The following is a 14,302-nucleotide window of genomic DNA, read 5'->3' as shown; positions in this document are numbered from 1 at the left end:
AATGTCGATCCGTCGATAGCTCCCGGGAACTCTGCCAGCTCGCGCCAAACTTCGGCGGAAACACCTGCGGTGTTTTCAGTGCTGTCATCGGAATTTGGAGTGTCATCACCAGGCATGCGGAAGCCGGCACGCCTAAAGCAGTTCTGGATCGTCTCCTTCGTGACATCTGCCCACGATCTACTCAACATAGAAAGAGCTCCGAGCAAGTCGATCTTAAGCTCCCTGCCGACACAAAGGTTCACAGAGCCCCAACAGGCAACACCACCACCACGGACCACGCTGAATGAGGACTCGAGGAAAACAGGCAGCAGCAGGCACACAAGCATAAAGAAAGAAAAAATGGCGCTCACTTCTACCACCTCTGTACCTCGGAGAAAGCACGACGGCCTCAGATTGGCTGTAAGCGCTGCGAGCGGGCCAGGATCATTTCTTGCAGGGGGGTGTTCGCCCGTGCACAACCGGGTCTAAACCACCTTTTCTAGGGTGGCGCCGGCAGTTTTCCCCGCCACCGCGAGGGAAAGCCAACTTGCTGGGGCACTTTTGAGGCACATGGAGTTTGATATATCGGTTGTCGTTGCTATTTTCGTTCGATGTAACAGTAACTTTTGCTATATATTCTCAATGTAAATTTACCGTGTTTAGAAATTGTTCGGTATACGGGATAATTTGATATAAACGGGTTCGATATAGTCGGGCTCGACTGTACAAAAGCCGCATCCCCCCTTAGGAAAACAGTAAAAGCTCATTAATTTGACTCTCGTTATTTTGGAAAATCAGTTAATTCGGACATGTCATCTGGTCCCCGTAAATATACTTATCACTCTATGAGACTGGGCGCTCGTTATTTCGGACAGATTTGGCCGCAAATCGGATAATTCGGCGACTTTCGGGCCGCTGGCGAGCCTCGAAAACGAAAAAAGAACAATTCGGAACAGAAGTGAAGTTCAAACGCAGCATCGCCATGGACATCAATTGTCGACATGGCTTGACTTGAGACTGGTTGAACGCCTTTTCTTCGCGTGTGTTGTTGGCGGTGCCATTTTATTGCTTTGTTCCCGTTTGTGTGCTGCATCGTTGAACGTCGTTTTATCGAGGAATGATTCAGTACGGCTCCTTTAGCTTGATTGTTGCTGGTGCTTTTGTGCTGACTTTTCGTGTGAACGCACTCTCCACCGATGGCAATGCCGGCGAAGCGGCCCAAGTACGAGGCGAAGGACTTCACCACCAAAGTAGAAATTTTGCGTGCCCTGAAAAATGGGCTCTGCCGACAAGAAGTTGCTCCTGTGCCATGACGTCGGCAAACAATACGACGCGAGTCTCCTGAGCGCAGTTAGCATTCTTGTGTATGTACGTGTGGCAGAACACGCCTGCGCACGCCATTGCCAACTGTTTCAGGCACAGTGACTTTGTTGTACCCGACTCCAGCGATGCCGAAGTGTCGCCGGACGACGGTGCCAACGAAGGGCAGGATTTCGGAAGTGTTATGCCTGATGCAGTGGCACTGGAGGATTATATCGGCATTGATGATGGCGTTGCCACTGCCTGCTGTCTGACTGATGAGCACATCGTCAAGGAAGTGATGCATGGCAACGAATCCGAGAACGAAGAGCCTGAAGAGGAGCAGCCACACCATGAGCCACACGGGCCCCCTCGCACTGTGAAGGAAGTCGCGGAGGCCCTCGTCGTCCTTGAAGAACTTTGTTTTGGCACTGCAGACAGCATGCGAGCTGCTGAGCACCTTGAAGGGCTCAGAAAAATTGTGTCCGCGCGAATTTCTGCTCGAAAACAGACGCGCATCCGCGATTACTTTGTAAAGTAAAGGTATGTTGAAAAAACTTGCATTTATTGTGTTTATTTCGACCATTCTATAATTCGGACATTCGGTTAGTTCACACATTTTTTCCGGTCCCTAGAAATCCGAATTAACGAGCTTTTACTGTAAATCTGTTCTTTGACCATGTTTGTGACTTGTAATTCTTCCTGTCTCGCAAGAACATAATTAGGGATTCTCCGCAGCTTTGTTCTGTAATTTCGCTTCGAAGTATTAAAAAAATACTCGAGAAATATTCGAAAATTATTCGATTCGCACTCAATCTTTATTATTCGAATTCGCTTTGCACCCAAACTTTTGCTGTTCGCACAGCTCCGAAAATAAGTACAGGATTTATGTATTCATTATGAAAATGAGAGTGCATAGATGAAACACACATTTCTTTGTTGTTTTCTTGATAGTTTCGATAATTCAGGCATTTTTTTCCAGTCCCAAGAAATCTGAATCAAAGAGCTTTTACTGTATCGGAATATCAAAAGCACTATCACCCAATGGAGGACAAGGTATTTCATTCTTTCCAGCGATAAAGTGCTGCCTAAGTGTGATGACGATGAACAGCAAGTGAATAAAGTTTCATTCAGTGAAAACGTTCACTGGCGCCAGCTTTTTCTTACAATGGAATTGGAGATATGCTACATTTTTCTTGCTAAATAACATGGTGCGTGTCTTATTTATTATAGTAGTTTTAAGTGCTGCAACATCATTTTTGTGCGATTTTCTACTCCGGACTAACGAAATGCGGGTGCATCTTGGTTTCAGAGATGTGTTACAGTCAAGGCACTCGACAAGCTCCCTTACAGGCAAACAGGCAGCTTTTCCAACTGTGAAACGAACAGCAATTAGACATATGTCTCGACAAGTCTTTGTCCATCAAGCAGCGACAACTGTATTTCAGAGGCACCACCAATTTCAGGTGCTTGCCCTCTTCTTCGGTTTCTTAAAAAAAACTGAAGCCAGTTCCAAGCCTGTGCAATCCAGAGTAAACAATAGAGCTGGCAAGCAGAGTTCTTTCTTCATCTTTCATTTTCTGTCTTCTTTCTTTCACCTTTATTTCTTTCGGGGTCATTCCCACCCCCATGCCAAGTGTCCCAGATGTGGCGCTCACAGATCGCAGATTTTGCTGCTAAAATTTGTGCCTTTTGCCTGTGCCAGCCACATGAAGTATTATGGCAAAAAAATTTTTTTCGAAAAAAATTTTGACGATCGCGCCCCCTCGAAGTTCGCTTGTATTTGTTAAACTATGCCTAATAGAAAAATGTGTGTAAAATCAATTTTTGTGTGTTGTGCTTTGAAACCGCGCTTGCGCTATAACCGGGGCTCTGTTTAGTTGCTCTATTTATTAATTCCGAAATTTGTGTGTTACACCACCAGCTACGTATTTTCAAAAACTACAAAAATCTTCAAAGTTGGTGATTTTTCCTTGAGCTATCTCGAACTCTCCCTAACCAATCTTAATAATAGTATGATTTTCAGGAAAGTATTTTAGTACAAGAATGTTTAGGGGTAAATTAGACTCCAAATGTTCCTGAAAAAAATTGTGAAATTAGAGAAAATATGCGATTTGTCACATGTTTGACCGTATTTTTCATACTGATGCGGGCCAAGTAAAAATCCTCGTCATGCTGTGTTTTATAGAAGACTTCATCGTTAAGTAATGAAGAAAGTCTAACCCAATCATTTTTTGTTTTCAAGGAAGAAAATTTTTGAATTTGGCCCTCCAAACACGCCCTGCATCTCTTTTTTTTGCCTCTTCGCCGCAAAACACTTGGTCGCCCTTGCAGCTGACCCTCGTCACAGGCGGCAGCAAGATGCGAGATGTATGTTAGTGGCTCATGAGTGCTTGAAAGTCTCGTCGCGTTGATGTCAGGGCGACAAGTAATGAATTCGCGTTACAATGTGAGCTTGCTTGGCGGGCCCAATGGGAAGTATGGACACCCGAGAGCAGCTTATGGCATCGTTGGCACATTCTGCTACAGGGCCGTCTGCACGACATGTATACCCAGAAAAATTACACCATCTCCCGCTAAAGGGGACCATGAGGCGATGCGAAGCCGGAGCACTTGCACGATCGCGTTCCGTTGGCGTTCGTTGGGCATGCTACCGACCTCGCATCGTGGAACGCGAAGAGGGACGCTACGCGCGTCGTATCTTCCATCTAGCCTGGCCGTTAATTCTCACAGGGCGAGCGGGGAACGCTGTCGACAGGCGGGCGAGAGGGGGACAGCGTAGGAGAGGAGAGAGAAGGGGAGGGGACACGCATGCGCTCGAGCTCATCGCGGCGCTGCGCAGGAGAGAATTTCGGCATGTCTAGCCCGCGTTTCAGAGGAAGAGTGGAAAGGGGTATGGGAGAGGGGGAGGGGAGAGGGAAAGTGGAGAGGGGAAGTGGAGAGGAGGTGTGTGGAGAGGGTATGCGCATGCGCAGTAAGGGCGGTCACGCCGCACACCACCACCACCACCACCACCACCACCACCACCACCACCACCACCGGATTGAGCTCCGCCTTAAGGGGGGACGTGGCTTTCGGTACCAACTTTCTTATTTCTTCATGGATTTTGATGAAAATTGGCACACTTATTTGAAATGTTGTTTTAATGCTACTGTAGAAATTTCATGAATATATCTTTACAACTTTTTGTTTTACAATATATTTCACCTTCTGCTCTTGTTCCGAGTCTGACTCGCTTAAAAAATGCGATAGGAAACTCGTTCAAAGTGCTATGCATTCTAAGATGTCTGATTGCGGGCGTGACATTCTTAGATTTTTTTATTTGCAACAAATTTTTTTTTAGTTTTCCTTTTTCATGAGGTGACTGCGCAACAGGCATCGAGGCTTTGTGCAACTCGTCAAATAGCTAATTATCAAAACGCCATACTGAAAAAGCAAGAATGTCACGCCCTGAACTGTGCTTCAAGGAATATAGAACAAAAAACGGAACTGAAATAGACCCAGCGGTCAGTGAGAAATCAGCGGAACAAGCGAAGCAGGAAGCAAGAAAAGTCGTTTTGAGAAAACGGCTTTTAAAGTTGTACCAACGATATCACTTCATCAAAAGGCACTGGGGTCGTAATCTTTTGAGTCCTTCGTAATGTGCACTTTCTTGAGTGCCCTGTCTTTAGTTTGAGGTGCCTTGCTTCTCTAAAACACAAGAAGGTTGTGATTTTTAAGGTGTTTTATAAGGTTGGACCTCCTGCATATGTGGCCTTTCATCGGTTGTGCCTTTGTTTTCTTTCTTTTTTCTTAAAATCCTTTTCTGATATACAAAGAACATGTAGCATGAATTTTAAACGAAGTTATGAAGTGGCGTAATAGACATGACAAAAAACAAGATATTGTAATTCAAATAGGTCATGTACTATGATGATTTGCCAGCTTTCTTGTGTTCATGCTCTCATTAACATAATTAACAGTCTTGATTGCAATTGATCATTGAATCATTTTTATAGGATACTAAAAGCGGCTCTCATCATGGCAACCTATCACTTCCTCCTAAATAACAGGCAGTTATGGCCAAGACATTGGTGGAATAGGAATTCCTTAGCAGTTTATTCAAGACGCGAACTGGGCAGATATGAATTCATCTCCCTGTTTCACTCGTCAAGCTAATTTGTAAACCTCGCCTGCGATGCGCTTCATTCACCCGGTCGCGGACACGGTTTTCTGCGAGGCTTTTATTTTTTCAGATGATTCATGAGCGCTTACGGCGATACCACGCACGGCTCCAAGCGCGCCTAAATTGCATCAACAGTGCTTTATTTCACTTCTAAGTGCTCGGCCGCATAGTCCGGGAAGTCAGCACGCGATGTGCTGGGTGGCGGCATTCGGTGACGATGCGCAATATGCCTAGGTGCGGCGACGAAAAATAGGCGCGCAACGTGTTTGGCCTCGCATTGCGGGACGCCGACGCGCGCCCGCTGCGCGACGAGCTTGGCCGTGGGGTCCGCTGCCGATGCGTAAGATGACCATCCGCTGTACCGAGAAGCTGGCGGGGGAAGCGCTTCGTTCCTTGCGAAGAAGCACACTGCCGCGAGTCCGCTAACGCGTTGCTCTTGCCCGCAAAGTTCGAGGTTCGTCTCGCGTGCCGACGCCGTGAGCGGAGTTAGGCCTAGTGACGACTCCGAGCAGTAGACGCGCCGGCCGCGGTGCCCGATGTTTCAAAGTTCGTAAGGCGTGGTCGCGAGTACAAAGAGTCGTCCTGCGATCATCTTCGTCACGACGTCCGAAGTGCGCATAAGCAGAACCTCCAACCACGGATCCGACGAGTCAACGCTAGAAAGTCGGTCCGAGACGCGCGTTTGCGATGTTCGCTACGAGTGCGGCGCGCCATCGTAATCCCACCGAGCTTCCGCTAGTAGCTCCAAACTAAAACGTAGTTCTTGTTCAAAGTTATCGTCGAGCCGTGAACACAGAGCGATTGCGAACACGCAACGAAGTAGCACGACTTTCAACAGCCGTGAGCTCGAGACGCACGAGCTGCAGACGACGATCTCCCGGAGCGAGCATCGGACCAATGGCGAGGCGCGCTGGGGCAACATGGCGGACGCGGCCAATCGGAGGGCTCGAACCGACCTTCGAACATTTGCTTTTTGTGCGCTTGTTTGCGAAGGGAGGAGCCAGCTGCGGCGGGGAATTTGAAGACAGAGAAATGCGCTTTCCGATGAGCCCAAGATATCGGCGCCCGGTGGCGTCGTTGCGGAGCTACGATTTTTTGAAAATCAGTGTTTTTTTGCGATTTCCCCAATAATTTTCGCCACCTCGGTAGGCGCAACAATTTTTTTATAGCACTTCTACGCGGTTTTCGGTGAAGTTATTTTGGAATCGGATATAAAAAGGGCTACAGAAACTGAAAATGTGATTTTCAAAAAATCGATTTTTTTGCCATTTTTCGCGATACGAAAGCCGCGTCCCCCCTTAAGATACTTCGCATCTAAAAGAAAAAGTGTATACAATGTGCATTATTTCTTTCAGTATGTGTACGGTAGTTGTGCAGACGGCCCTGTAGCACAATGTGCCAACAAAACCATAAGCACGACACCCCTTACATGCTAAGCAACCAACAGCGGGTCTTGGCTGAAACAGGTTCCACCTCTAGGCATAGTTGGTGTAGCAACCCATATCACCTGCCGCTCTCGTAAGTCACATTCAAGACTTTTTAAGCAAGCCCACCTGCAACGCGTTTATGCTCGGTGGAGCAGGACTGAGTGCTGCATTGGCCACCACAAGGTGCCGCTGGCTGTCCACTGTCGGCTGGCCGCCAAGCAATGGTTGAAGGCGCACAGTGAGCAAGTGGCCATCGGGCGTCAGCCTCAAGTGGTTCCGCACTGCTTCCCGATCTGCTTCGTCCAGAGATTCCAGATCCTGCAATTTGCAAAACATGGCACAAGTTCGACAGTCTCAAACAGAAACGACTAGTGTTGTTACGCAATGGGGTTTCCAACAATCATGAATTTAGCAGGACAGTCTTACCATATTTACACAATTGTAGGTCAAGCTATTCTACATAAATATGAAGATCTAAAGTTGGGGGGTCAATTCGTAATCAAAACGGAAACGTGTACTGCCAGTAACAGCAATATAAAAAAATCAGCGATGCTATCATGTGGTTACAACTTCACATTTGCTTCCAAGCTGTACCCACAATGGTATTTCCACATGCTTGTGGTATTTCTACATGCACGCAGGGCAAGGCACGCCCTGCGTGCCTCATAGAGTTGATGGTTATCACAGATGGAAGAGCCACTGTTCCAATCAGTAGTGATTGGAACCTCCTTTTCTTATCTGGCACTTTGGCAAATTTCGTACCACAGCCGCATGCTACCGTTGTGCTTGATCGCCGTGCTGAATCGTTAAGAGTGCTCTGGGCCAAAAAAAACTTTTGACTGTTGTTTACCGTGCCAAAACACAACTGCAAGGTGGGGGAGGGGGGGTGCAAGTTTGGAACTTTTGAACAACTAGTACGGCAGTGGCAACTACAGCATGACCAAACTTTGACATGTGACACCAAGCGCCAAGGTTTTTGCTGAACAAGGTAATGACACTTCTAAGAGCTTCTGTTATGAGTGACCTAACTACACGATCGGTTTCTGCTGGTTCATGCAGAAAGTCCATGCCTTTTCTTCAGCAGCAGGAATACAGAGTGCACACTTCAGCAGGGCCTGGGCATCATCAAAGTTCAAGAGGAGAATGATTGCTCTACTGGCGACAAACGGGCAGTCTAGTGACTATGCTGATAAATTTGCATTGTAAAATGCACTTGAATGTGTTTATGTTTTATATAGGAGTCCCACTTCTTTTTTAGTCAGCTTTCGGGTAGCCTTCAATTTCCAATCTCGTGTTGCCGATCCGACTTAGTTGGGACGAGTGCCCAGATGCTCCAACTTTACGTGTGCTTCAACACACAAACACACATATTACGAACACCGGGAGCTGAAAGCCAGAACTGTTTTACAACCTGCCTCAAGATAATGTGGTCGCCCAATTTCAATTTCCCATGCTCTCTCAACACCCTTCATTTTGACAAAGCAATTGTAGCACTGGTGGCGTTGTGACGTTGGAGGTGCCCCATACTTCGTGTTACGTCATGTGCTTTCAATGTGGTGTTTTTACTTTTTTTTCCATGCAACCCGATGCTTCTGATGGATGCTGTTAAGAATCCACACTTTCAGTCGCCTGTTTCTCGCTGCTGTGCTGGCTGAGCACTAGCACGATCATTTTGTTTCTCCAATCCACTGCAGGTGCACTGTCACATGCATACGAGGTCGGAAGCTCGTACGTGTGTAGCTAGATGTGTATAACATGTCCCTTATGCTTTCGCACGCCCTTTCGTTTACGGCTTGTTCTAGCTTCGGTGATCGGATGACAACAGGCGTATTCAGCATGGTATGGCCACCATGCTGAATACCAGAACCATGCCGGTTTGTTCGCAACTGTGCACATATGTCCCCACAGCATGCCTAACAACACGCCAATGAATCCTGCGCTTCAAGCACAGGTGGAGCGTATGACTCAAGAAATGGGTTTCAAGCTTTACAGTTACACATCACGAAAGAGCATAACTCGGGTTGAGCCAGATGTGAGCAGGGTAGTTGCCTTCATATGAAAATGTGTCCAACACATGTCAGTGCCCTGCAATTCCAGACTGTTAGGATAGATGACAGATGCGAAGTGTCTACTGCAAACTTGTGACAGCATAAGGTGCCTCTTGTGTGAGAACGGCAGCAGTCACAAAGTGGTAGTGTCAAAGACCTTTTCTCTTGAACATGGAAGGTCATGCGTATGTGTGTGCTTGGCATATGCCAACGTTTTCTTGTTCTTCGAAGACAACTGGAGATGAACGTGCTTTCAACGAGTCGACTCCAGCTTGTACCTACCGATGAATTGATTTCGTAAGCGCAATGTCGAGACCTTCACTGTGAAGCATATTATTCGAACTTTAAAATGTGTTAACGCTCTTGCGGAGCCTCCGTCAAGGAAATTGTGTTTCAACCCTCAGCTTTAGTCTATTCCTCAGGTTTCACGAGCTGTTGCTCGCCATCCTTACTACAGTTGTTGCAATTCAGCGCTCACACTGTTCAGCACGAGATCCACAGCATTGGAACTCAGCAGTGCACACAAGCTTCGTAAGGTTTCAAGCCATTTACAACATTCAAAATTAATCTAAACAAAAGGGCACAAACGCAGCGACACCAAAAAGGCAGCACGACAAAACATTCGCTCGAATGTGCCAAAATTAGCTCGAATCCGATCCCAATGCTACACTTGATTTGTCAGTTTTTAGCCAATAGCAGCAATCTGCTGAATGACGAGAAATGTAGCCACTCGTAGCTCCGAAGAGAATGAGGATGGGCCTCTGTATGAACACAGGGCGCTGGATAATGTGGCAACTTCGCGCTCCACTTGTAAACTCTATGTGCTGTGCTCGACTAAGAAATTTTACTTACCGTTTGCTATGTGTCATCAACACCCTGACTATGCCCACTGCAGGGCAAAAGGCTTCTCCCATGTTCCGCCAATCAACCCGGTCTTGTACTTGCTGCTGCCACGTTATACCCGCGAAAACTTCTTAATCTCATCTCTCCCCCTTGCGTGTTTGCCTTCTCTTGGAATCCAGTCAGTTACTCTTAATGACCAGTGGTTATCTTGCCTACGCGCTACATGCCCTGCCCACGTCCATTTCTTCTTGATTTCGATCAAGATGTCCCTAACACCCGTTTGTTCCCTGACTCACTCTGCTCTCTTCTTGTCCCTTAAGGTTACACCTATCATTTTCCTTTCCATTGCTCGCTGCATCGTCCTCAGTTTAAGTTGAACCCTCTTTGTATGCCTCCAAGTTTCTGCTCCATAGGTCAATACCGGTAAGATGCAGCTGTTAATACACCTTCCTCTTGAGGGATAGTGGTAAACAACCACTCATGACTTGAGAATGCTTGCCGAATGGGCTTCACCCCATCCTTTTAACGCGATAGCGTTAAAGAGCTCGTATCGCAGAAATTGCGCTGTCGGCGTCGGGGCCGTTGGTTGTGAGCGAAAAATCATCATCATGTCCGTGACCGAAAAATCGAAAAAGCTGCAAATAAAATAAATAATAAAAATGTTGGGTCCGAATGAGAATCGAACCCAGGCCGTCTGCGTGGCAAGCAGGTGTTCTACCACACAGCCACGCCTCTGCTTGAAGCTGCACTGAAAGTAACTTTCATGCTTCCCAAAAATACGCGTCCTGTATACACGTGTCACAGTACGAGATGTAATATCGCAGTAATATTGCGTGGTACAAGTGTACATTGCCATAGGGCGTCACACCATGCCAATATCATAACGACTTCGTGGTTTAAAGACAGCCACCCATTACAAAAGGCGCACACATTAGTGTGCGTATTCCCTTAAGACCACGTAGTGGGTGCATCGCAACTTCGAAGAAGTTTCTCGCGCATAATTGCTCCTGGTTTAAAGCATGCTACCCATTACATAAGGCACACGCCTTAGTGGGCGCATTCTGTTAAACCCTCGTAGTGTTCGAACTGCGCAGTAGGAACAGAATATCGCTATCGCGTTCAGCTCTTAAAGGCGAAGCTTAAGCGTCCCCCAATTTTCTTCTAGTTCCTTCAGTCTCATGGTTCAAATCCGCAGTTACTACCTGTCCCCCCCTAAGTAGACTTTAACAAATTCCAGTGCCTCGCTACAAATCACAAAGTGCTACTTATATTTGTAGCACTACTGCTATTTGAAGAATGTGTTTATTCATGAAGTCCAAGGGGTGGTGTAGGGCCCCTTCAAGCATCTCCAAAACAGCACCAACCAACTTTTTTCACCTAAAACGCACCAGTTCTAAACAGACCATCTCCCCACATAATGTTATTCTTTTCCGTAGGTCTTTATGAATGTAGTACCTTGTAGACAAATGCTGCTGCTGCTGCCACAACCCTAGCAGCTTTTCTACTTCTCTAAAATATGCAAAATTCAACAAAACAACTTTCTACCATATCCGTCCATTGGTGAAAGTAATTTGTCAAGCGAGAAAGAGCTTTCCAGTTTCATCATCTTCCTAATTGCAACCTCAGAACTTTTCACAGAAACCTTCCACTGTCTGTCTGAAGCACCGAAATTAGAGTTTACTAGAAGGGGGCGTGTGTCCTTAGCGAGCTCCACACTCAGGCATTTTACAGTGATGCTGGGTATGGCTAGGTTCTGTCAGATCATGAAGAACAAAATGATGTGGACAAAACAACATGCAGAACAACAGTTTTCGATGCCCCTCGCCACAGCCGATGCTTGCAAATGTGCTCCTTGTGTCATGACGCAGAAATTACGCTAGCGTTGCTATCTACAGTTGCTTATTGGACGTGCTATGGGACGGACGTGCGTCGTTCACGCGGAGGTAAATAGCAAGAATTGAAGAAGCGCCAATACGCACAAAGCGCGAAAACGACGTGGAGATGATGCCGCAGAACGCGCAGCCACAGCCGCCGGCTTCGACCTTCACAGAAGTGGAAGAGCTCCGAATTTTATAATGAAAATCCCGACGATGCCACTATCATCTTCACCAGTAGACTTGGCCGTGGTTGCCCTGATTACAGCTGTGGTAAGCTGTGAGTGGTAGCCGGCAGCCTGGCAGGTGCCGTGTACGTCATGTTTCAAGTGCAGCCGCCAGCTCCGCTAAACCCCCTCCCCCATTCTAGTACACTCTCTAGCTGCTGAAATAAAGCTCTCAACATGTTACTGTCTAATGACCGGCTCCAACACAGCCTAACTTCACCTGTTTTCACATCCACATAAAAAGAAAATCACAATGTTCTGCAGTGCACTTTTTCTTAACCTGTTTTCTCAAGTCCATTGAGCCAGTTACCATCATCGTTAGTCTTATAAGTGTACCCCACCTAACTCTTCTAAAGCCATGTAAGGCAAGCAACACTAGCGAGAACACCGTTGTCCTAAGACACCACTTGCTGGCACTGCTGGCATAACAACATCAACTAAAGTTCAACTTGAAGCTTGTGCCCATGCTAAACCGATGATCTCAACTGCTTCTAGAATGTTTACACTTTCCATTGCACAAATATTAGAGAGAATGCTCTTTCAGAAATTTATCTGTTCACTTTGTATTGAAGCACTTCGGATTTTTATACACGCCAGATTTTTCATGGTCTTAATTAGAAAATCCCAATACTGCCCTATCTTCCCGAACCAGATTCTCATGGCAAGTAAGAATGGCGAGCTCTTCTGTTGGAAGTTGAGGTAAACCCGCCAATTTCAGGCAGTACTGCAACTCCTTGCCAAGCCTGCAATCACTACTAGTAGCTATACAGTGGACGCTCAATGCCATGATCTGTGCTGCGTCACAGTCAAGTCTCAGTGCAAGCAGAAAATAAAGCGCTTTAGAAGTCTCCCTCTGCACCTATCTAATGAGGCTGACATAGGGAAACAGACTTGCCACAGGGAAAACAACTAATCGAAGAAGCTTTCGACTGGCAATGGGCACAAGCAGAATGCCATCGAGACTGGCCACTGCGACAGTGCGGAACACAATGCAATTCCAAAGATGGGTGCAAAACAAAAACGGCAGGCAGCACTCACTTTGGCGACCAGGCTTTGCAAGGTGTGATTGCTGTGCTCGACCACCCGGAATGCCGACCGTCGCACCACCAGCGCCAGCCCGGTGCCCCTCAGAAGCTCGCATCCCTCGGGCAGCTGGGCCATCAGGACACCCCAGTGCCCCGCCTCCACTCCCTGCAGCGCTAGCACGTCCACGTCTCGCGCTTCGCGCAGGGCTCTCTCCACATTCGGATCAGAGACCAGGTCCAGCCAAGACACCGAAAAAACCCCGTGTTGCGACCCCACGTCCCCATTCTCCTTAGGCACGGCTAGTCCCACCGTGGGGGTCGCAACGGCCTGCGCGGGGGGAGGGGGTGGCGTCGGTTTGGGTGCGGGTGGAGGAACCGTCACGGGCACCGGCGGCACGGGTGCCTTTGTGGGTTCCACGGGCACCGTTGTCGCGTCCGCACTTCTCACTGGCGCACCACTAGGTTTCTCAGGACTGGGTGCCGGCTTCGCAGGGGCCGCCTTCTCGAGACTCGCCGCGTTGGTGGTGCTCAAATTTGTGGCACCGGACTTGTTTTCAACGCTTGGCTGCTTTTCGGGGCTGGGTTTCTCGAAGCTTGGCTTTTCGGGACTCGGTTTCGGAAGGGGGGCCCTTTCGGGTACAGGCCTGACGGGGCTCGGCTTCTCAGTATCCGGCTTGACGGGCGTAGGTGCCTTGACGGGGCTCAGGTTTTCGGGGACGGGGGCTTTTTCTGGCGTCGACTTTTGAACGCTTGTCTTCTCGAGGCTTGGTTTCTCGGGGCTTGGTCTCTCGGTGTTAGGCTTCACGGCACTTGGCTTCTCGGAACTTGGCTTTTCGGGGCTTGGTTTTTCGGCAGCCGGCCTTACTGGGCTTGGCTTTGCGGGACTTGGCGCTTCGGCTGCCGGTTTTTCGGTGCTCGCCTTCTCTGGAGTTGCCTTCTCCGAAGCTGGCTTCACCACACTTGGCTGCGTTGGCCTTTCGGAGCTCGGCTTCTCAGGGCTTGATTTCTCGATGCTCGGCTTCTCAACGCTTGGTTTTACAGGGCTCATCTTTTCAGGACTTGGCTTCTCAACGCTTGGCTTTTCAACGCTTGGTTTCACGGGGCTGACCTTTTCCGGACTTGTCTTTTCAGCGCTCGGCTTTTCTAAGGCCGGTTTTTCGGGGCTTTGTTTCTCTGGTGTCGGCTTTTCAGACACTGCCTTTTCAGGGCTACGTGCTTCGGCAGCCGGTTTGTCGGAGCTGCTCTTTTCAGGACTGCTGGACGCAGCTCCTGCAAAATGTGAAACATGAAAGCCAGAAGGGCACGTGAATCAACTGCTCGATTCATTTCTTTTTTTGACACCTCGCAGGCACACTTGGCATGTACACTTTCTGTGAAAACAAGAATCATGAAGCTTCAAGAAAGATAATCACAAA

General features: G+C 47.9%; 1 protein-coding gene across 2 annotated transcripts in view; it reads right to left on the bottom strand.

Annotated features, from left to right (window-relative positions):
• LOC119395780 (proteoglycan 4) overlaps window positions 1-14,302 on the bottom strand; it is a 37,131-nt gene that overhangs the window by 13,431 nt on the left and 9,398 nt on the right. For both annotated transcript variants that reach the window (XM_037662792.2, XM_037662793.2), the window contains 2 exons: window positions 12,901-14,156; window positions 6,997-7,188 (listed from right to left, as the gene is read on the bottom strand). In XM_037662792.2, the coding sequence (XP_037518720.1) occupies window positions 6,997-7,188; window positions 12,901-14,156 (1,448 nt within the window). The remainder of the gene's footprint in view (window positions 1-6,996; window positions 7,189-12,900; window positions 14,157-14,302) is intronic.

Source organism: Rhipicephalus sanguineus, chromosome 6 (genome assembly GCF_013339695.2).
Source record: "Rhipicephalus sanguineus isolate Rsan-2018 chromosome 6, BIME_Rsan_1.4, whole genome shotgun sequence".
Lineage (NCBI taxonomy): Eukaryota > Metazoa > Arthropoda > Arachnida > Ixodida > Ixodidae > Rhipicephalus > Rhipicephalus sanguineus.
The sequence above is the reverse complement of the archived record's forward strand: the minus strand, read 5'-3'. Positions and strand labels throughout refer to the sequence as shown.